This window comes from Mya arenaria, chromosome 4, assembly GCF_026914265.1.
Source record: "Mya arenaria isolate MELC-2E11 chromosome 4, ASM2691426v1".
Lineage (NCBI taxonomy): Eukaryota > Metazoa > Mollusca > Bivalvia > Myida > Myidae > Mya > Mya arenaria.
This window is the reverse complement of record NC_069125.1, coordinates 60,248,920-60,272,139: the sequence shown is the minus strand read 5'-3', so window position 1 is coordinate 60,272,139 and position 23,220 is coordinate 60,248,920. Positions and strand designations below refer to the sequence as shown.

Sequence of the window (23,220 nt, the reverse complement as noted above, 5' to 3'; positions counted from 1 at the left end):
ACCTTAACCTGATATTTTCCATAACAGATGCTTGTTCAGGCCATATTTTTGAATCAACTAAGGAGAAACTTGTTGTATACAGTAAAACTGTGGACCTTTGAACAGGCGTTCGTTCTAAAATCTACGGTCAGTCGAGGTCGAAGCTTAATCTCCACCATTATTCCTTCTGTTTTCATATCAAATATAGTGACACTGGATGGAAGCCTAAATAAGTCGAGTACCGGGGGTAGTTGAGCATCATTGCCAAAATACACAAATCATGCCAAAACCTTATGATTACCTCCAGGTAATTATTTCACACATTTTCCCGAAAGCATTGGCAGGTGTTAACATTTTCGCAAGTTTTAAAAATTTAAAAAGGTGTGAAAAACTGATTGTGAATGTTAACATATGACCACATTTGAGAAAATAGTTGTGAAAAGTTTATGATGAGAATGTAATCAAAGCCTTATTTTGTTTGTTTTGAAAATGTTGTTTTTTATCAAAATAAACTGCTTATTATTCTATTATCATTTTTCTTTAATATTTTCACATTTAGTATACAACAGCTTTTGAACATATGAATGATTTCTATAAGGCAATATGTAATCGGTGCCAAAGAAAACTTACGACTTCAACTTTTGAAAATACATTGTAAGACATTTCATAACAGACTAAAATGGAATCTTGGATCATTAGAAACATCGGGTCACTTGAGGTCCCCAGCGTCTTAGCAATTTCGAGCAATCACAGTTTTACTGTAAATAGATGGCATTGACATTAAATGTTTGTAGATCCATGTTCAGGCTATCATGCAATGTTTCTCCTCTACAATACTTGTGAATTTCAATTGCTGCATTTTAGCTCACCTGAGCCCAAGGTGCTCAGTGTGAGCTATTGTGATTGGGTGATTGTCTGTCGCCTAACGTCGTTAACATTTTCATTTAACAACTTCTCCTCCACCTTCACTCACCACTGAGATAATTTCAATCTTACTTCGCAGGAATGTTCCTTCTGTGGCCAACAGAGTCCATTTTGACATTCAGCCTCTAAGAGTGACCCTGACCTTTGAGGTACAGACCTTGGTCTTGTGAATTCATGCCACCTCATGTTAAACTTTTATGACAAGTTTTTTGAATGTCCTATAATGCATGGTCAAGATACAGCCTAGATAAGGATAAGTCCGGACGAACCCACTGCCGCATGCTTGCACATATGCCCATCCACCATTGTGACAGCTATGTCAAAAATGATCCGATACCCCCCTCCCCCCACCCCATCCCACCCAAGCAACAAAATATTGTATGAACTTGTTCTAACACAAGCATATAATAAAAGAAAAAACATTCAATTATTATAAAGTTTATTTCTCCTTAACAAAATAGATCAAACATATAACAAGACAAGTTATAATTTAAACTTTCATGAAGAATAAAATGAATGTTGTCAAACTAAAATACATTAATAAAAAAAAAAATCTTTCTGCCAAATTCAAAACACACTTTAACTAAGATTTTTAATATCAAATAATAATTTTGATCTTTTTCTTTAAACACAAATATCATTTACAAGCTGCGCGTGTACCTAAAACATGTTTTCATTTTATTAGAACTTTGAAAATAATTTATTATTAAATAAATGTCAAGAGCATTAATTAACAATATATGGGCATGAAGCAACAAATGAAGAAAAACAGTTTAATACATGGACACATTCCTGAACATTACAGAGTTAACTTTGAGTTAACTTTTTCATCAAGACAGATGTTTTCTGCATTATTTCATCCACATGTCCGAGTCTAAAAGTGTCTGTGTAAACACACCGTGCATGTCTGTGTCTATTTTTACAAATCATAAACTCAAAAAAGAAAATTTAAAAGTGACTATTGTTGTATTAACAAAGCAACGATGATGAAAAAATGATATTTGTAGATTCTCTTTTTGACCGATTTAGACCTGACATTTACAAAACTCATATTAAGGAATGTTTTGAGAGAAGGGCTCTCAGCAAACCCACAATATATTACATGATGTACAGATGAGACCAACAACAATACAAGACATTCACTCGCTGTAAAATAAAACGTAATATATACCATATCCATAACTTTTTCAATAAAATGGCCATCTTTATGATTCAAGTATTCACAATGAGGCCATCTAATCAACAGGAGTACGACAAAATAGTGTAAGATCAAGAATTTCAGCTAGAATTATATAACAGTGTTGCAAAATCAAATAAAATGTTTTTGAACCGTCGAACGAGACATTGTGACTTAACAAATATATTGATTAAAAAAAGCATCATATGATACAGTCGTTGATTAAATTGGGCCAAATGTGTTACAAAAAAATCAAAATCTGCTACTATCTTTCGAAATAGACATCGTGACTTAACAGATTTATTTATTAAAAAAGTCATCGTATGATACAGTCAGTGATTTAATTGGGCCAATTGATGTATATCAGTGTAAAATACCCGGTTATCGGTTGATCACATTTTATTTATACAGAATTATTACTAAAATTCATATCTATCTAATTAGAGCAAACTTTACTAAGTGCTGTACAAATGGATTTACTAATGACAGCAGTTATTTGTATTTGTACTCAATCCATCAACCTGGACATGCATGTACTTTTCCACTAGCCTCTACTTCAAACTCCTTTTTAAACTGTACCAGCATATCTTTTGCAAATGGATGACGATTTTATAATCAACCATATTCTTTCCACATCTTCTTAATGAGAATTGTATGAATTAGCTAGTATTTGCTATCTATCTCCTCCACCATATGGTACATTATTACTGTCTGTATGATTTTTATCACCATTGTGTATATACGAGTTCAGCTCTGTGAGATGTACAGGGTTGTAGGCTTGGTCAGCCATGTCCCCGACTAGGGAGGTGGTGGAAGGGGTATGGTCAGTCTCCGGGGTCAGTAGAGGCTGGGATTGAAATCCCGGGGCATAGCGACCAAGCTTCAGTCGACAACAAAACACATCCACCAGAACGCCCACTCCGCCATGTAGAAGGCCTGCAAACAAATTAATAAATGAGAATAGTACTTTTAGGGAAATATTTTTTTAAGCTTTAAGCACATGTGTAAGTTCTAAGATGGGATGCTCAAGCTAAGCTTTGAAGAATGATCAAATTAGTAATTAATTAAGAACTTAAACAGGTACCGTAATAAGTCATAAAGAGTTAGAATTTTTCTACATATGTTTTGTTCAATTCATTTCTCCTGCTTACAATCTCCCAACAGAAGAGTAACAACTTTTTGTGGAGATGAATTTAAGAAGACAGTTTGTGTCTATAAACTTTAACAGAAGTTACACTTACCAGATACGACAAATATTCCCCCTACAATGCCACAGAGTCGCACAAGAAACTGGCTATAAGGAAGGTGACCCTCAGTAACGACAATCTTGAACGGGAAAAGATCGTACTTCACAAATATTCCTGGCACCCCATGGCTGCCCGAACTGTGGTCTATTGCTCGATTCTGTAGGCAATAAAAACACTTTATGACTGACAGTGGCAGATTGTTAAAGTATATACTTTTAAGGAAGAAAAAAATAAACATGTGAGTGTTTAGTAAGCATTCTTAGAAAACCATAAGCTGTACAGAGTATTAAACCTACAATTTGTAAGCAAAACCATATATATATATATATATCAGTCTGAAATTCATAAACACAAAAGTAATATATCTACAATTTATCTTCTTAATAATCATAAAATTAAAAGCCCCATTTTACCCCCATTTGACTTACCCTCTCTGTGACAGAGTACTGGTATGTGTCAACATTGTTGGTGTATGTCCGTACTTTAGTTGGAACAATCTTCATGAAGTACTGGTACAAATGGTAGTCTGAAACAACCAGAATAAGATATGATGCATTTAATTCAAAGGAAACAAGGAATAGAACTGTTTTATGACTTTATTGAACAGCTGGGTGGTTTTTCATTATTTTAAATTTACATGATGCATTAGAGGCGATTAAAAAATAATGATTCTCATTCATTCATTCACCCATCCCCATCCACTTTCAAGCTTAGCACTTGATAACACATTCATACATTATCATCCAATGGCTAAAAATTGTGCACCAACAGAAAATGAAATGACTGCAACCTCTGTTTCAATTCACATTCAGATAAGTGTGATGATTGACATTGAAACCGCTGAACATGTAAAAATCAACAGACCATCTCTATACACCATGCTTACAGGCACGTTTTTGGATTTTGATTAAAGTGTTTAACACCGTTATTATTTAAACCAGTAAAGGCAAAGCTTATGCACTCAAACCTACATAACCTCTGAGTGACCATGTTGCAACGTAAAATCTATTGAATAATTTTTTAAGGATGTGTTATTATACATCATATCCCAATTGCTTCAAAAGAAAGTTAAATAATGCCAACGTAATTTCTATTATTTTTTTGGCTTTATGAAAAAGCTGATACTGGTATCCATTAGTTTAGTTTTAATTTATTTATTTTACAACAATTATTAAACAAGTTATTACAACATTATATTTGATAACTCTCATTGGCATGATGAATGTAGTCTTGTATTGTGGGGGAAGCCGGAGTACCCAGATGAACCTTACTTGGCTTGGGGTTTAGTGACGCATGCGCCAAGGCCGGGAATCAAAACGGGGTGGCCTGGGTGAGAAGCGAGTGAGTACTAACCAGATAATCATTATGAGGGGGCCAACGTAATTCACCTATACTAAGTATACATGTAAGTATTGATACATACTACTATGGGTGACAAGTTCCTCTCCATCCAGAGGGTTCAGGATGCCTCCTGTCATCTCCCCAAATGAGAAGTGGTCAATTCTGTGAGTGAAGTTGTAGTCTAAAAAAAGAAGAATAGTTGAGTACATATTTAAGTTATTTAAATAACATTTTATATAAATGTAAAAATGAAATTAAACAGTAATTATTTTGGCAAAAATGAAATTTAAAAAAACACCTCACATTTACGAATTGTTTTCAATTAAATTAAATTTTAAAGTCCACTTTCACACTTTTTTAAAATTACACTGTATTTATAAAAATAATTGAATGCCAATACATTTATTTTCAATATTTAAAGGAGGAATGGGTGAGGGTTATTGCTACTCAGAAGGAAGGGGAAAAAAGCAAAACAAAGGAGCTACTAGCAATGAGAAAAACAAAAATGACTGTAACAGGGTGCATGAATACAAGGCCTGGCTCACTTACCATGAGTTGAGAGCATACTAGTTATGTGTAAGTGGCCCGAGGGTGTTCGCAGAGTTCTGAGAAAAAAACAAGAGGGTTGACCAAAGCCTTAGTACCAGTATAGTTATAAAATTGACCAGTTGCCAAAGCAATTATTGGAACTTGCTGAGGTTATTTAGTAGTTTTTCAGTTACCGGTATTCCATTTGATAAAGCACTCATTAGCATTTTTAGTAATAAAATGTGATACTATTGTTGGCCAACTGATTATTTGTTTAACAACTGGCGACTGGTCAATCAGTGTGTCACTTATCAGTTCAAGCAGAGGTTATTACAATTAATGATTGTAAACTGACGAAGATGATCAACCCACTTGTTAATAGAGCCGGTGATGAAATTTTAGGATACAAATAAAAGAGAAAAACTATTACGTTTATATAGTATACTGTATACTAGATAAAATCCTACTGAAGTCATACATAGAATAAGAAGGAATCAAACCCTGCACGATACAGCATTTCAAGAACCTTTACAAAGTTCACATATAAATAGTAAAATATTCATGTTCATGTCCAGTTTTTCCAGTTATGCAATGTTTGATTTCTTCTGTGAAAACAAAAGGTAAGAATAGTTAATAGAAATACGAAAAGAACAACAGCAATGTTAGGTAGCAAGTGATAAGCAATAATGTATGGGTCTTCAGTCTTCTACATATACATTCTGATTCTGATAAATCAATCAAAAAAAGAAATACAATTTCTTAATGCATTTCTTTTTCAAGTGGTTGCCATGCCTGGATTTGTTAAATATGTTTATTGATTTTTTTTAACAAAATCGACTCCATCCAGATGTTTTGGTAAAAGTATTTTGCAAACCCATACATTATCATTCACTTCTAACAAAACACACAATAAATAAGCTTGGGTCAAATAGCATTTGTCATGTGTACAAAAACATAACCAACAAAACAAAAATGTTCAAAATCATAATAAAACCAATTTTTGTCCCATTCCAACTAAAGCATGCTAGTCTGTAATTTATTTTAAAGTGATGCTCCCGGGTAAAAGCACATAGTGGATACAACAGGGCTGTAGTATTTTTTTCGCCCTAGTTTCCATGCAATAAAACTAATAAGATAAAGGGGAGACAACTATGTCTATGGGAGGTCCAATCTCACCATGATCAGCTAGGAAACTTTCCAAGTGGATATGGCCGAGACCAGCAAGCTGGGGAAAGTGCCTACAATGGTATAGTATCAAACACTGCTTTGTCACAAAGTTCTTGTACATATGACTGTGTGTTTAAATTCAGGCACTTTTCTGTCATCAAAACACATTGATCAGATATCTTAAACATCTTTTTATTTGCTACAATCATACAAATTCGTGAAACTTGTCCAAAAGTTTAAATCACGATCAGAGATTGTGCCGAAATTTAAACAAAGAAATTATTTAAATATATAACTCTGAAACATTAATAAGTAAAAGAACAAGATTGCTTTTCTTGACTAGTCTGTGATTTGTTGCATTGGCAATATAAAGAACATGAATTTGGAGTAGATCTACAAATGTATCTATATTATCATGTGAAACAGAACATACAAGTGGCTGTAAAGCATGTATTAAGTTGGAACATGGCCAATGCAATATAAGACAGACTGTTCTGAAGAACTTTAAGCAAGATAACTAGCAAATATCCCTGTGTAATGTTAGGGTCTTACCAGAGACAGACATCATCATGGCCAGGTGGGCGTGGCCCCTGGGGATGAGGGGCACGGACCTGTAAACCACCCACCATTGTAAACACCCAACACACAACACTGTGACTTGAGTCACTTTTCCTAGTTTTACAGCGTTGAGTCTGGCTGATCATACTCAAGTCCACAACCAAATAAATCATCATTTGAGTTTTTTGCATACAAAATATTCTTAACTATTCCTTATGCCAGATTACTGTCATTTCATTATGTTTCTATAAAATTGTATAAACCTTCTTTCCAATATCAATAAAAAACAATCACAAGAATAGTACCACAAATGCAATAATAACAGATCCTTTAACTCTCATGTACTACTTCAAACCTTGACAATATTAAACCTGTCCACATAATGTACCAGACCCAGCTACTGTACATACATCCTGCAGGTTTATTCATGCTAACACTGTGGAACGAGGATACTTACTTTCCAGCTGTGATGTGGAAGTTCCCCGCCACCTTGTTCACCTCCAGAGTCCCGTGGACCCGACACGCATCCGGCGGACCTTCACGAGGCTCCTCTTTGCTGAAAATGGAAAAATATATTATTCAATATAAATATTCTATATGTTTCCGATGCATACAAATTTTTCACTGAATCACATAATGCAATTGGCAACCACAATGAAATGTGTTGTTAAGCTTCACTTCTGCAAGTATAAAATAATACACCAATATCAAATTATAAATGGTGCGAATTATAAAAAATGTTTCGAATCAAACCAAAACGCAATCAAAAACTGATTCAGAAGAAATATTTCAAGTTACTATCAGAGAAAATATATACATCATAAGTATTACTGCTAACTAGAAATTTATAAATTATATATGGTTATTTTGCTCATTTAAGATGCAAAGCTTACACAGTATACATATTTGCTTAATATTACTTAAAAAACATAGGCAGAATCCTTATAAAGCATTCAGAAGAACAATTTAAGGAATATGAACTGTTTGAGGTAAAAAACACAATCTAGTACAGTAAACAGCCAGGCAAAGATATGACATGTATGTTTTTATGATCAATCCATTGGTATTTTATTTTCCTAAGTAAAACAAAACCCTTTTGATACATTAACCTCCTTGAAATCTGTATACAAGGGTCATCTTATCAAAAAACACTTTAATGGGTTGCTTTGTGAAATATTTAAACAAAAAAATGTTTGTCAGAAAAGGTTACAGCATGCTCATTAAATTTTATTTTGATTTCTGTGTCACTCGCTTAGTATTTAACTGAGTTTCTAGATCTTATGATATTTAACTCGCTAGTTGATAAGAAGACCTTGGAAAATTGTACTCAATAATTGTAACATTACTAATTATAACCACAAAATGCTTGCGTGATTACGATGAGTAACAAATCAATTCATAAACTTTCTATTTTTCCTTCAATCATACCAATCATTTAAAAAAGGTAATAATTAAAATCAAAATATTTTAGTATTACATGTACATGTATACTGAGTATTTAAGCATTTAAGCATGTAATTGTGGCCCTGCCTACCTGGCAGTCCTGCCTATCTGTATGCCTGGTGAGTGTCCGGAGAGCCAGAGTAGTTCCTGTATGGCGTGGTACTCATCCTTCAGGTACTCATTTACCCGCCTCGTCAGGTCCCTGTAGCTTTGCTGCTTTGGGGACAAGGCATAGTGGGTCGGATCCATGTTCAAGCTCCCAAAACTGTGGGTGTCCTGCCCTGTTTGGTCCAGAACATCTGCTCCTATGTCTGAAATTACAGGGTAATTTACATGAGCAGATTAAAGATGCAGGTTCTTAATAAGGTACAATAAAAGCCAGTTAGACATTTTATATAAGTTATTTTAACTGAGGTAGTGTGTCTACTAATAATATAAAATCACATATGAAAAAAATAGTTTAATAGTTATGTCCAAGCAGTTCAAATAGAGCTTTGTTCATCAGTTTACATAATCTTCAATTAAGAAATATTCAAATAGTATTGTAAAGCATTCTGTTATACATGCAGTTTACTGTATACCGGGTAATTCCAAATATAAATTATAACTTACATATACTATGAGAGCTTTGCAAATATTCATCTTTATAAACTTACTCTGACACTTCATGGCTATCGTCATGTCAATATTTATTTTGATTTTCCTGAAAATGAAAAAATATAAAAATTATGTTACATTGATTTTTTATCATCTGGCACTAGAGAGAACGTTATTTTAACAAGAGCTGTCGTAAGACAGCGCCCTCGACAATGCCGCTTTGATTTAAAAGTGAATACAATAATGATGTAATATGTGCCTGTCAAAAGCAATAAAACAATCAAATTAAAAAGTGAACAAGAATCGCGATGTGACAAAACCAGGTTTTTAATGATTGGCAGAAGAGATTTAGTTTCAACTGCTTTCTTCTATTTATTGTAACATGCAGTGACCTTGATTCTAAGGGCCCCAAACACAATCCAATGGAAGTCCTCCATAAACTCTTCCTGCATATCAAGTTTGGTCACAGTATGTTAACCATAATTAAAACAGTAATATGTTGTTGTTTTTTATTAATATTTAGTAACAGTGACCTTGACCCAAGGGGGCCAAAATGAAATCCATGAAAGCTTTGCATAAACTTGTCCTATATACCAAGTTTAGTTACACTGTGTCAACCCTAACTTGAGTTATTCAGTTCTTACCATATTTCTATTTATAGCAACAGTGACCTTGACCTAGACCATAACTCTCGGGGCCCACAACACAATCTCAGGATATGTCTCTATAAACTCTTCCTATATACCAATTCTGGTCACAATATGTAGACCCTTACTTAAGTTATTTAATACCAAACCTTTTTCTATTAAAAGTAACCTTGACCTTGATCCTAGGGGCCTGAAACGCATTCCCATAAAAGGTCTCCATAAACTATTCATATATACCAAGTTTGCTCTCTTAATGTCAAACCTAGCTAAAATTATTCAATACATAAGTTGACTTTGATGCTGCCTTCCCACCAGCACGCCCGAACAATGACACAAGTCATTCAAATAACTTATTTTCCCTTTATGAAAATGTGGTTAAGAATATAAAAATGTGCCTACAAAAGAAATTAAAAGAAAAATTTAAAAAAAAATCATTCAAGGGCCATAATTTGTATTTAGGGTTAAAATGGAGTTATGTTCCTTGTTGTAAGATGGTCGTCAATAATTCTGCGAAGTATTAAGTGCATTAAATGAAGGGTATTGTTAGTTTTTTTTATTAAAATCTCAACTTGCCCTAAAACTTTAACCTGCCCTAAAACTTTAATCTAAGTCAATCAGAGGCCATAACTTGTATTAAGGATAATATGGAGTTATGTAACCTCATTGTGTGATGGTCCTGAACAACTGTGTGAAGTATTAAGTCAATTAAACGAAGGGTATAGAAGTTATTAATAAATATCCCAACCTGCCCTATAACTTTTACCTAAGTTCCATAGCCAATCAGGGGCCATAATTTGTATAAAGGAATGAAGGGTATTGGACTTATAAGTGAAAATTCCAACTTGCCCTAAAACTTTAACCATACGCCGACGCCAACGCTGGGGCGAGTAGTATAGCCCTCTTTATTCTTCGAATAGTGGAGCTTATAAACAAGAAACTTCATAAATTTTCTGCTGTTAAAACTTGAGATATATGATATTTTATTTTAGAATCTCATCCCACCTGCTCCTATCTCAATCCTCCCTCTGTTCCTTGTCTGTCAAACAACAAACAAGAAATAAAACAAATGCAAAAACATATGTCAACATACCCTTCAACCTCTGTATCGACTTGATAGTCAAACTTCAGTGAGGTGTTGGTGTAGTAGAGAATCTCTGAGAATATCAGAATGCCAATAACCAGGAATGTCACCAGGGAAACTAAAACAAATTGATTACATGTTTTGCATGTAAAGTACTAATTTCAGACAATAAAAACTGACTTTCTAAGAATTAATTGAAGTCTTTGGTTAGCTATTACTGTGAAATCATTTATATTCGTTGGCATGAAATTTCGTGGTTTGCCGAAAAAAATACAATTTCGTGGGTACTTGAATTCAAGGTTTTTCATTTTTGAAAATTTTTTCTAAACTGCGATCGTCCTAGATCGTCTGCGTTATCTCAACGCGCTGGCCCGTGTTTTCCGTCTTCTACGTCACACAGCTTATGACACTTGCTATAGTGGTACGACATGCCAATTAGTGCATATACCCATGTCCATTATCGATTTTAATTGGAAATTAAGGTCATAAAAGAAGATGTACCCTGATCATAAATACAGAAAGGCGAAGCCATTGAATGCCCTTAGAAATTTTGCAAACTGTGAAAACACCGAGAAGGTCCGTATATTTGAGAAAACAATCCCAAAAGATAGCTGATGTTCAATATTTATATTCATGTTTTTGTTTAATTAGTGTATTGAACCCATTGTTTTGTACATTGTCACGCTGGGTGCTCAAAACCTCCAATATAATTGATTATTTGTTTCATTGAAGAAAAGAATCGAGAATTGACACTCATTACTCACATCTTGTTAGCCTGGAGATTTTCATGAACAGCACACGTTTAGGCACGCGCTTCTGTCATTTGGTTCATAAAACACATTAAAATGATTTGGTTTATTATTTTTTATAGGCAGTTATAATATATTAACAAAACGATAATAAGATATACAGTGAGACGTATATTAACCTGTATACTGCGGCCTCAGTGTAACGAAAATCTAGAGTATGTACATAATGTAGCAATTGAAAAAGTGAATAAAGGGTCTAAATTTCGTGGGATCTTGAATTTGTGGATCAACCAACCCACGAAAACCACGAACATTAATGCCCCACGAACATTAATGATTTCACAGTATATAATAAAGAAGACAACAATATATCATTATATATACTAGGATATACTTTCCTTTTTTAATGCTGGTGAACTATTAATGTTTATTTTGTGTAATAATAATATTTTATGTTGATTGATAACAAAAGAACTATGCTATGGCAGACCAAAACAGAAAGCAATGTCCTACACACTGTAAACTACGCTATGGCAGACCAAAACAGAAAGCAATGTCCTACACACTGTAGTCTTCTATATTTATTAATATATATATAATTATTAAAGTCTCACATCCTCCTCCTGATGCTGTGGTTTCCTTGAAGTTGTCTGGAACTTTGGGAAAGGCATCCAACTCCTTTACAACTTTTAGGGCCTTAGAAGCCTGGCTTCGATTTGCAACTGCTGCACGCCTCATTGTGCATCTAAATTTATAAACATAAAAATTTTGATGAATAAGAAACAAAATAAATTATCTTTCATAGCTCAATTGTTTTTAACCCTACCATAATTGTGGGACCATTCTGACAATAACACAATTGTGCACACAAAAACAACAACCGGTATTAACATTATACTTATAATTTTTGTTGTTTTACTTTGCATTAAAAAATATTAATAATCACTTTTATTTATTTTACAAGCCTGCAAGTTCTACACATGTTAAATGTTATATTGAAGATCCAGAATACCACATAATTTTGAATCTGGGACTTATCAATTTTGGCTTAGACTCATAGATATTTGAGATTGGAGAATGTTTTTTAGATCTATAAGTATTTTTGCAAATTTCTGTAACATTAAAACTTTAAATACTTATTTTTTAACAATGCAGTATTCTTCATAGGCTGGACTCATTGATTTGGACTCGGACTCTTAAAACTTAAAAGCTGGTAATCTGACAGACTCCTTCGCAAACGTGTCTGTCGCATTGACTGGATAGTAAATATTGAGTAGGGTTTTAGCAAATATTAAAAGGGACAGGTTGCTTCAGAAAAAGGGACAGGTAGGGTAACAAGGGCTATGAAAAAAATGAACATTATGAATTTGGTAGATATTGTTAGAAATTGTGTTAAAGTAAATTAGGTTTCAACTTCCTAATATGTAAATGTGTTTTTATTTATTATCTTATCAAGCTTTAAACAACACAAAAGAAAAATTTGACAGTCTTGAGCATTAAATTATATAAAGGCAATATGGTTATGCTATGCTGGCAGAAGGGTGCTAATTAAAAAGACAGGGTGCAGCTCCCTTCCATAACCCTTCAGCTATTGTAAAAAGCATATATAACATAAAAACGAGCATAACAGGATAAGTAAACACATTTAAGTAGCAAGGATATAATAAGGTAGGAGTGAAAGTTTAAGCTGCTTTTTAGAAAAAAATAATAAGTACTATTGAAAATGGAAACAGCACAAAGTCAATCTCCTCGTGTATTTCAATTTCAGTCAACTGAGTACTAAAGATAGATATAATACATGTACACCATATTAAAAGAAACACATCCGAAATAGTAGAATCCGAAAAAACAAGCATTACGTTATATTCACCTAAATTGGAAATTCAATAGACCAACGATAATTCTTATATAGAATCACTAACATTCAGATACAAAAAATGTATTGTTAACGTTAAAGTAAGATAGAAAGTCTGAAAAAGACCAAAACATACCCGGAAGTTGTCACGTACAATTTGCTGTTTCAACTACAATTTTTGCTTCAAGTCACCGGTAAACATGGAAAAAGGAAAACATGCACGCAGACCCGAAAATAAATCAAAACAATCCATAGACAAAAGGAGAAAGAATAGCGATAAATTTAAAACATTCATAGGCAACAAATCCGAAGGTATCTCATATGTTTTCTTTTAAAACAATTACCGAAAAAAATATTTTACCTTATCAATTAAGTTTCGGATGCTGTATAATATTTTCGGATAATTTTATAATACACCGGTAGTTCTGTTACAATGTCTTTATTATATTGAATACTTATTATATTGAAATTGACAGTGTTTATGTTCGAGCATCCTTATTAGTTTTAAGCATTGTCTGATAATCAGCTTCAATCTAAAAAAATGACTGAAGAGCATGTAGTATTTCACAATGACAACAACATCTAAGTTGTAGTAAACAAACAAAAATATGTTCTTGTTAGCTCTTCTGGCCAAAGGCCAGAAGAGCTTATGTGATGGTAATGTGTACGTAGTATGTGCATCCGTGCGGTCGTGCGTCCGTGCGGTCGTGCGGTCGTGCATCTGTAAACAATTGCTTGTGAACACGATACAGTCTTCAGTTTTGATTGTATCTCGATGAAACTTGTACAGTATCTAGATATCCATTAGAGCTCGGTTCCTTTCGAAAACCAGCCAGGTCCGCCCATGCATGCCTAGATTATGGCCCTTGATAGTATAAAAAAATGCTATTGTGTAAACAATTGGTTGTGAACACGATACAGTCTTCAGTTTTGATTATATCTCGATGAAACTTGTACAGTATCTAGATATCCATTAGAGCTTGGTTCCTTTCGAAAACCAGCAAGATCCGCCCATGAATGCCTAGATTATGGGCCATGAAAGTTTTAAAGAAATGCTTTCTATTTTTAGCCAGGTCTGCATGAGCGAATTCTATTTTTAGCCAAGTTTACATGTATATGTTAATTCAAGTCTAGAGTTAAGGGAGACAATTTGCAAGTCTAGGATTTTGAGAGACAATTTGCTTTTTGCTTCTGCAGTTGATTTTGTGAATTACTCTGCCTTGTTCTTGTTGAAACCCAAAGGCCATTTTTTAGCTTTAAGTTCTGTAGTTTGCGCATTCATCTTAACAAAATTGATTGTGAATGTTTAAGTTATGCACCTGGTGTCATTACTGGCCACACCCAGGGTTCACAGGTTTGGTAAACATAAATCTGGAAAGGTTTGAAAATCTTTTTGTGTGTTCGTGCATCCATCTCAGCACAATTGATTGTGAATGTTTGTTCAAATTGATCAATGTTGTCCTAGGATGCCCTTGACTTTGACCTCTTGACCAACTTTTTTTAACTTTTAAAACTACAGAAAATTTTACTATGAGTACAGTTTTGAAAGCATTTTTTTTTTTATCAGATGACTTTTACTTGGCACATATTAAAATAGTTCATGCAACTAATCTGCTTACAATACTTTATGGGCTCAGATGTTGAACGTGCTACGTTTTCAGGTAACCCAAACACAAAACATAAACTATATGTCTGTTGCCTTTTACCCATACATACATGCTCTGGATTGATATGACCACAAAAGCCATGCCAGTAGAGCATAGGCCCTTTTGGGCCTCTTGTTGTTGATTTTCTGCTGGGGTCCTATAATGACTGCATTATAACTTCACCCTGTCACATAACCGTCACATTACCATGTGTGACTTAAACACAATTTTGAAGGCAAAGGGGATTATTACCCCCACTGGTTGATGGGATATTTGTCAAAGGTGAAGTTTTATATCCATTTTCACAGTAGCTGAGAATCATGCTTATGTCGGTTTCCTGCATAGAATCCAGTTTATCATCGAGAGGCCATGAGAAATTTCCACAGGTAGAAATCGAACCCACAACCTCAACGGTGAACAGCAAAACATCTAGAACATCCTTACTGTTCACAACTTTCTAACCAATAGAAGTATTTCTAAAAAACTTTATCCTATCACCAATAGCACAAGTTATCACCACATCAAGGTGATATGTAGGGCAGATGCTATTACCCTGTACGTTCAGAATCAAAGACACACTATGGCTTAAGGGTCAACAGTTTGATTTTCATGTCTATTTCATAATCTTTAGAATAGAAGGATTTCAGGATAGCTTAGGAAAACTGTATTGGTTCACCCAGAGCTACAGGTAAGGGTTATTACTGGTGTAAATATGATTTGAGATGCTCCGTTTACTATATAAATTAAACATCTGTATGTATTGACCAACTTGAAGATGGCTGGTAAACCAGTGTAGAAACACTTCAATTCATACAAAGTGATTTCCCATGACAGTCATAAGCATACAAGGCTTACAATATACTTAAAGTAATAAAATATATGTAGCTCTGTTCACCTTATTGAGGTGGTTTAAAGAGTGCATGTTTTGGCCATATGTCATCAAGGTCAACTTCACACACACTTTGGGTTTACTTGTCATAGAGCTTTCATTTTTTCTTGTCTCCTCCTGCATGAAGGATTTCATTTTTCTTACTTTTGCCTTTGGTTATTATTGTTTCTTACTTAATTATTTTATTACAGTTAGTTGCATTTTGTGTTCCAGAAGACATCTTTTCCTATTTGCGCTTCCTTCTTAATAAACTTCGGGGTACATGTACCATTTTCATTTACTTCAAGTTGTTTCAGTTTGGTTCTTTATATGAGTAATAATTTATTAGTAATAATTAAAAGTGATACTGGTATTAAAAATCAATATTACAAACATAAATTTTAAGTGATAAAGCATTAACTATTTACCAAATAATCCATTTATGGAAAATATCAATTACTGGTTACAAGATTGTAACCATGATTTTAATGGCTGAAAACGCACTTGTAAATATTAATTGACTGGTGACTCCTAAATGATTTATGGCGATTAATGCACCTCTCTTTCAAATCAAACATGGTATCTTTCATAAGAATCATTGTTTTCGATATTTATTCATCCTTTTCGGTAAATTAAAACTAATTGTGGTATGCTTATTTGGAGGTAAGAGTGAAATTTTAAGAAATAATATATAAAACACTAACCTTCAGTTACAATATCACTTGCTGCTTTCAAATGTCCACAGTAAAAATATGAAAATAAGGGAAGTCCCACATCATTACTCCTCTTATCAAATACACCTATAACATCAAATGCTGATTGCTCCTGACACTTAGTAAAGTAAACCAGAAGGGAATGTGTGACTATTGTACCACACATGTAAATTTCATTTCTATCTCTGGCCGATTGATTTACGAGCAATAGTCCAAAATTGTTTCTTTTGTAATCTGAATTATTTGCTGAAGAGTCGCTTCCCGGTAATTTTGTATTTGTGATAATTGCAGGCCAAGGATTTGCGGACAAAAGAAAGAAGAAAATCCAGTATGAGTACAAGAAGATGTTGCACAAAATGAAGACACATGGAGAACTCGGACCAAAGGGATCGTCTTCCATGGGATCTTCCTCCATGGCTCTCTATGGCAGGTGGGTTTGGATGTACAGTGAAACTGCGTTCCCTCGAACAAGCGGTCGCTCGAGAACCGGCGTTCCCTCGAGGTCGGAGCTTGGTCCCGAACTTTTTTCCTTCTATTTTCATATAAAATATACCCACGCTGCCTCGAAACCTAATTATGTCGAGCAGTCGAGCAATATCCTCGGTCCCAAGTACACAAATCGTGCACAAAACCTTATGGCTCCCTCGAGGTCATAATTTCACACTTTTTCCCGAACGCGTGTTCCAAAATAAACAAACAATTGCCAGGTGTTAAAATTTTCGCAAGTTGTAAAAATTGCAATGACAGTTAAAGGGCAATTTGATAAGGTGTGAAAACCGTTTATCACTGTTAACGCATGACCGATATTAGTTGATATGGGCATTAGAGATGATAATTATGACAAGTTAATGACGAGAAGTTAATTGTGAGAAATTTAAATGAGTAATAAAAATATGATTAAAACACTACCATATCGATCCAACATCGGAATCTCTGAAAAGAATTCCTTCTTGTCACTTAGCTTTGCAATATGGCAAATGAGAAAGAACTTAAAAATTGTCGAACACCTGAGCAATCTAGTGAACGACACATGACTGGGGGGGATAGCTAGATCGGGTTCCTTACTTTCAAAATGTCACACCCAAATGAAAGAAAATAATTGTCAAACACCTGAGAAATCTAATGAAGGACCCATTACTTATACCAAGACACCAACACGCCCACTCACGTCCTTTACAGGAAAGAATCGGTGTCTTAGTAAACAGTCTGTTTGACGACTTCAAACTTAAAATACACTGAAAGATATTTCATATCAAACTGGAAAATTGAAAATCGGGTCGCTCGAAACATCGGTTCCCTCGAGGTTTTGTCTCGGTCCCTGGCGACCTCGAGCGATCGCAGTTTTACTGTATATTTAAATACAAATGTACGCTCTAACTGCTTTCCCTTGAAACAGCAATGGTAATAAGGCATTACATTTCCTGATGTACCCTATTTGTTTGCACTGATTTCTTTATTTATAGCGATCAAGTTTTTTCTGACCATTATTTCTTTCCTCTTTTTGAGATAAATATTTGGTAGTTTCTTACATTCGTAATGACCCATAACTTATACCCCCTGGGTTCTAAAAAGTTGTCGCCACTTTTTCGCGGGGGGTTAAATACGGGTCCAGGGCAGCGCCCTTGTGGGGGCTCATGGGGTTTAAGCATTTTAAGAGCCTTAAATTGCATTTAATTAGCACATTGTCGTGCAAATCATAACATTTTGTTGTACATGAAGCACAAGATATTAATAGCAAATTGTTATTCTGTTGACAAAATTCATTGTATATGGACTAGTATATAAATAAAAAAATATTGCAAAAAATGTGACATAAACATCAATATGTTGATTTCAGTCTAATGCCTGCATACAATAAAAGAATACATTTGTGAAATTATGAGATAAATTTAAAATAAATGGAAACTCAAAGAAATATACATTGTCAAACTAGGGCCATAACTTTCCTAATAGAAATTTGTCTACCTACTCTTTACTCCAGCCAACATATTAGAAGCCTTATCAAATGGGGTTTAATCCTATTTATTTGATTTCTGTTAATCTTTTTGACACTTTTTGAACTCTTAGAATGTTGCATTTATAGCAATTACAAATTGCGACAAAACCGAAAGCAAGTCTATTTTTAGCGCGTAAACGTCATTACGAAATTTGCATATCACGTGACTTTCCGACAACATAAAATTCTAGCTAAATATTAAAATTGTTTGCTAATAAGAGACATAACAGTTAAAGGATGTCATTGTTTATTCGTGAAAGCAATAAAATTCTGCAATAATTAGCGAGGTGTTGACTGGGCCGTGACTGCTTGCCCTAATTATCGGATTAATTTTTGTTGTCGCACCAGCAGATGCGCTTGATTTATGACAGTGACAGAATCGATTATCATGCAGGCCGCATGGTCACCACTTACGTCATTTTAAGAAAATATTTTAGAAAAAAAATCGTTGTCGCCATAAATTCGCCAAATTTGAAAAGTTGTCGCCACTTTTGCGATTTTGTCGCAAATGGCGACAATGGCGATCGCCAGCGGGAACCCTTATTAAGTGTAGCTGGACAAATTGGTGACAGTTTCAGTGTGAAAATGATATTAAGACACATCTTTACAAAAAAAAAATGCTGTCCTGTCTCCCTATATTTTTTGGCAGTAAAATTGGAACTGTTTGTTTGGCCTTATGTTAAGTATTATTGGTTCTGCTGTCCTTTTCACTGTATCTTATTGTAATATATGTACATATTCAGGGTCTTCAGTCTACCCTTGGCTTGTTGATGCCAAATACAAAGTATCCTGAATAAACAGAATCAAGATGTCCTAAAATATTAGTATGCACACTTTTTGTAAATAGATAATGTTTTAGAATGTAGCATTGTCTTTACAAAAGGTATACAAAAAGAATAATCATTAATCTTAGATGAAATATATTTTTGAAAATGCCAACATTTTGAATCACCAAAGATTCCTGCCCCTTTCCCCAAAGTAAAGTGATATTGTTTTATAAAAGTTATTTATACATTTAAAAATGTGCATATCTTCTTAAGTATGTTTTGATGTTTGTAGCATTGTTGTTGTTTTTCTAACTGATTATACTGTATACCATCCTGCATCCAGTATTATAATATATTAAGTGTACTTTATTTATTTGTACCATACAAGTTACAACAAACCATTAAAACCATGTTGTTTTCTATTTTATATGTAAATGGACTTATAACTGTCTGCTTCTAGCAGGCAAGGGCAAGGGAACAATGAGAAAGGAAAGAGCACATTCTCACGTGCACAGGAGCTGAATGAAGAGCGCAAAGAGAGAAAGAAACAGAAAAAGAAGGTAAAGTAAAAAAAATATTTCATATTTAGTTGTCACATCTAACATGATTTTGATGTGTTTTATCTGTTAATTGTCCTAGGTGTTTATTTTTCTAATTTTCTTTATGTTTTAAAACTGAAAGTAGTATGTACAATTTTTTTATCTTGAAACCTTTTACCACTGATGCAGCTAACTGTTATATGAGTAAAGGGTTACAGAACTGAGGTGCAATGTACATTTAACAACAATAATTTGCCAATAATTTTTAAGTTTCCCTAAACATTTGGCCAAAAACCTCGTGTTGCTACATATGAACCCATTTGAAATTGAAAGGTTTAATTAATTATTATAATAACAGAAGTGTATATCTGGATAACTTTGCTCAGTTTTAACATTCATTTACTATTAAATAAATAAATGATATTTATTTACATACAGGAAGCCCTAGTTAGAAAGCAAGCCCAAGACGAGGCATTGACCGCCTACCAGAAACGCAAGAAGGATACATTCAAGAAGATTTGCAAGCGTACAAGCAAGGGTCAACCAGTGATGAAAAATCAGATAGAATACCTGTTGCAGAAGATAGAAAAACAGGTCAACCAGACATGATGGTGCTAAATAATTGTGGTTTGAACAGTGATAGTTGTGATATACATATATGTTTTGGTCATGGATAGGTTCATTGTATGACAACTTTGTGGATTGTTTTGTTTTGTTGGTGCGTAATTTTGTTTTGGGATCATACAAATCAGACAACTTGGGTTGTTTTGCTTTTTATTATAAAAAACAACATGCTTAATCTACATAAAATAAACAGAAAAAATACAGAAAATAATAGTTGCATTTAACAATATTATACTAGTAACAGGTTATGTTGGTGAGATCCAAGACTTCTTATGACTGTGTTCTTCTGGTTTGCAGATTTCATGTAAACAATAGCTTTTAAAAAAGTTAAAAAGACACATTTAAACTAATAAATCCTAGTTTAGTAAATGAAATTGAAATGCAAAGGATATTTTTCCTGGTATGAGGGCATATCTACTATAAACTTCTCAAAGTCAAACTTAAGACCATTGGCTTGCACATCCTGTTTAAAGGCATGTAGTGATTGCTTGTTGAGAAGAACATCTCACTGGAAGAATTGTTATTATGCACAGGGAATGTCTCCCAAGAATATCTAAGTACAGGGAATGTATAAGTACAGGGAATGTCTAAGTACAGGGAATATCTAAGTACAGGGAATGTCTAAGTACAGGGAATGTCTAAGTACAGGGAATGTCTAAGCACAGGGAGTTTCCCCTAAGAAGCATTGCTAGTATGTACAGGGAGTTTCTAACCAAGGAAATATCTAAGCACATGGAATGTCTCCTAAGAAGCATTGCAAGAATGTACAGGGAATGTCTAAAGCACAGGGGATATTTAAGGACAGGGAATGTCTAAATACAGGTAATGTCTAAGCACAGGGAATGTCCCATAAGAAGCATTGCAAGTATGTACAGGGAATATCTAAGCACAGGGAATGTCTAAGTACAGGGAATGTCTAAGCACAGGGAATATCTAAGTACAGGGAATGTCTAAGTACATGGAATATCTAAGCACAAGGAATGTCTCCTATCTCTTAAAAAGCATTGCTAGTATGTACAGGGAATATCTAAGCACAGGGAATATCTAAGCACAGGGAATGTATAAGTACAGGTAATGTCTAAGCACAGGGAATATCTAAGCACAGGGAATGTCTAAGCACAGGGAATGTCTCCTATCTCTTAAGAAGCATTGCTAGTATGTACAGGAAATGTCTAAGTACAGGGAATGTCTAGGCACAGGGATTTTCTAAGCATAGGGAATGTCTCCCAAGAATCATTGCAAGTATGTACAGGGAATGTCTAAGCACAGGGAATGTTTCCCAAGAAGCATTTCAAGTATGTACAGGGAATGTCTAAGCACAGGGAATATCAAAGCGCATGGAATATCTAAGTACAGGGAATGTCTAAGCAAATGGAATATCTAAGTGCCAAGTACAGGAAATGTCTAAGTACAGGGAATGTCTAAGCACATGGAATGTCTAAGCACAGGGAATGTCTTGAGCATAGGAATATCTAAGCGCATGCCTTAGTTCAGGGAATGTCTAAGTTTAGGGAATATTTAAGCACAGGGAATGTCTAAGGACAGAGAATGTCCAAACACAGGGAATGTCTCCCTGGAACCATTGTTAGTATGTACAGGGAATGTCTCCCTGGAACCATTGCTACATGAATTGTTACATTTATCATTAGACAGTACTATGCTCTTCTTTTTTAGTATGTTGTTAAAATTTTATTTGTCTACGCCAAAAGACAATTTTCACTAGAAATAATTTAAATTCATGAGGTGCAAGTCTTTAACAACATACATTACTGGTTAAATCACTTAAGACACACATGGTATCATACTAAATGTCTTTAATGACACACTATTTTGATTTATGATGTTAGTTTTCCATCGCGCCATGATACTTCATGTTATCGGAGTGAAATATGGCCGTATTGCACGGCAGTGACACACTGACTACCATATTAAGCAAATGTATTGGGTGCAGAGTTATGAAGGGTATATGATAAATGAAATATGTATTGGTTGTCTAACACTTGGGACAAGCAACGTCATGTGCTAATGTGTAGTAGAATTTCATCTGTATACAAACAACATATGGACATGGCTGTTACTGGAGAGTTGTATGTTATCCTTTATAGATATTTGCATCCAGCTTTCAGGATCTTTACAGCGTTTTCTAAGATGATAGCTGGAGAGTTGCAGTCATTGTCGTAGGCTGTGGATTAAGTTCTGGATATATGTTAATTAAACCATTACATATAAATGAAAAAAATATATATTTTAATGTTTGTGTTGGAAATAATGTTATAGCTTGAATTAAACTATTTTGAAAATGAACTATCAAATAAAAGAAATAAACGTTTAGTTTGAAATTATTTACCTATACTGCAGGCTCTCCAGCAGTTCCTAGTGTTTCACATATATATATATTATACATTTAAGTACAAAATATCATGCGGCGAAAGTGCATATGGAGTTAAATAGGTAAAAAATTGGTTAAGCAGAATTGAACTAGTCTTTCAGCCTATTAACTTACTTCCTTCGTATATCTAAGGATAATTCTATCCCTTTAAGATGATGTTTTTGTTTTAATTTTATGACTCACATTTAGGTCCTTTTTTAGGGTTTTGTTGGTCAACCAAAGTTACATTGAATTAAGGAGCTAAAATTTGTTTTGCTCTTTAAAGTTATCATTAACATCTGATCTCTTAACTTCTAGCGGATTATAATGTTGTCCCTTTCAAATGCACTTTTTGAAAAATGAATTTAAAAATATATTTTGGTTCTTTTTTAACATTTATGCAAAA

General features: G+C 34.1%; 2 protein-coding genes across 7 annotated transcripts; one reads left to right on the top strand and one right to left on the bottom strand.

Moving 5' to 3' along the window:
• Positions 1–1,311: 1,311 nt before the first annotated feature.
• Positions 1,312–19,675, bottom strand: LOC128230007 (endoplasmic reticulum-Golgi intermediate compartment protein 2-like). Of its 4 annotated transcripts, none has more exons than XM_052941982.1 (11): positions 18,490–19,675; positions 12,053–12,183; positions 10,699–10,807; positions 9,021–9,067; positions 8,456–8,675; positions 7,379–7,477; positions 5,218–5,273; positions 4,751–4,849; positions 3,756–3,853; positions 3,322–3,484; positions 1,312–3,016 (listed from the first exon to the last, which is right to left on the bottom strand). In XM_052941982.1, exons 2-11 carry the CDS (start codon positions 12,174–12,176, stop codon positions 2,754–2,756), a joined length of 1,278 nt encoding a protein of 425 aa, XP_052797942.1. In that variant the 5' UTR covers positions 12,177–12,183; positions 18,490–19,675; the 3' UTR covers positions 1,312–2,753. The 4 variants fall into 4 exon arrangements, with proteins under 4 accessions (XP_052797942.1, XP_052797939.1, XP_052797941.1 ...); XM_052941979.1 differs by lacking the exon at positions 5,218–5,273 and adding an exon at positions 6,373–6,434 and having other exon boundaries at positions 1,313–3,016; positions 18,490–19,673; XM_052941981.1 differs by lacking the exon at positions 5,218–5,273 and adding an exon at positions 6,916–6,974 and having other exon boundaries at positions 1,313–3,016; positions 18,490–19,669.
• Positions 13,448–22,770, top strand: LOC128230009 (thyroid transcription factor 1-associated protein 26-like). 3 transcript variants are annotated; one of them, XR_008260150.1, is made up of 5 exons: positions 13,448–13,605; positions 16,812–16,950; positions 19,744–19,843; positions 20,261–21,400; positions 21,479–22,770. XR_008260150.1 is itself a non-coding variant. In XM_052941985.1 (4 exons), the coding sequence occupies exons 1-4, from the start codon at positions 13,494–13,496 to the stop codon at positions 20,429–20,431; spliced, it is 519 nt and encodes a 172-aa protein (XP_052797945.1). In that variant the 5' UTR covers positions 13,448–13,493; the 3' UTR covers positions 20,432–22,770. The 3 variants fall into 3 exon arrangements, 2 of the variants coding, with proteins under 2 accessions (XP_052797945.1, XP_052797943.1); XM_052941985.1 differs by having other exon boundaries at positions 19,747–19,843; positions 20,261–22,770; XM_052941983.1 differs by having other exon boundaries at positions 20,261–22,770.
• The last annotated feature ends 450 nt before the right edge of the window (positions 22,771–23,220 follow it).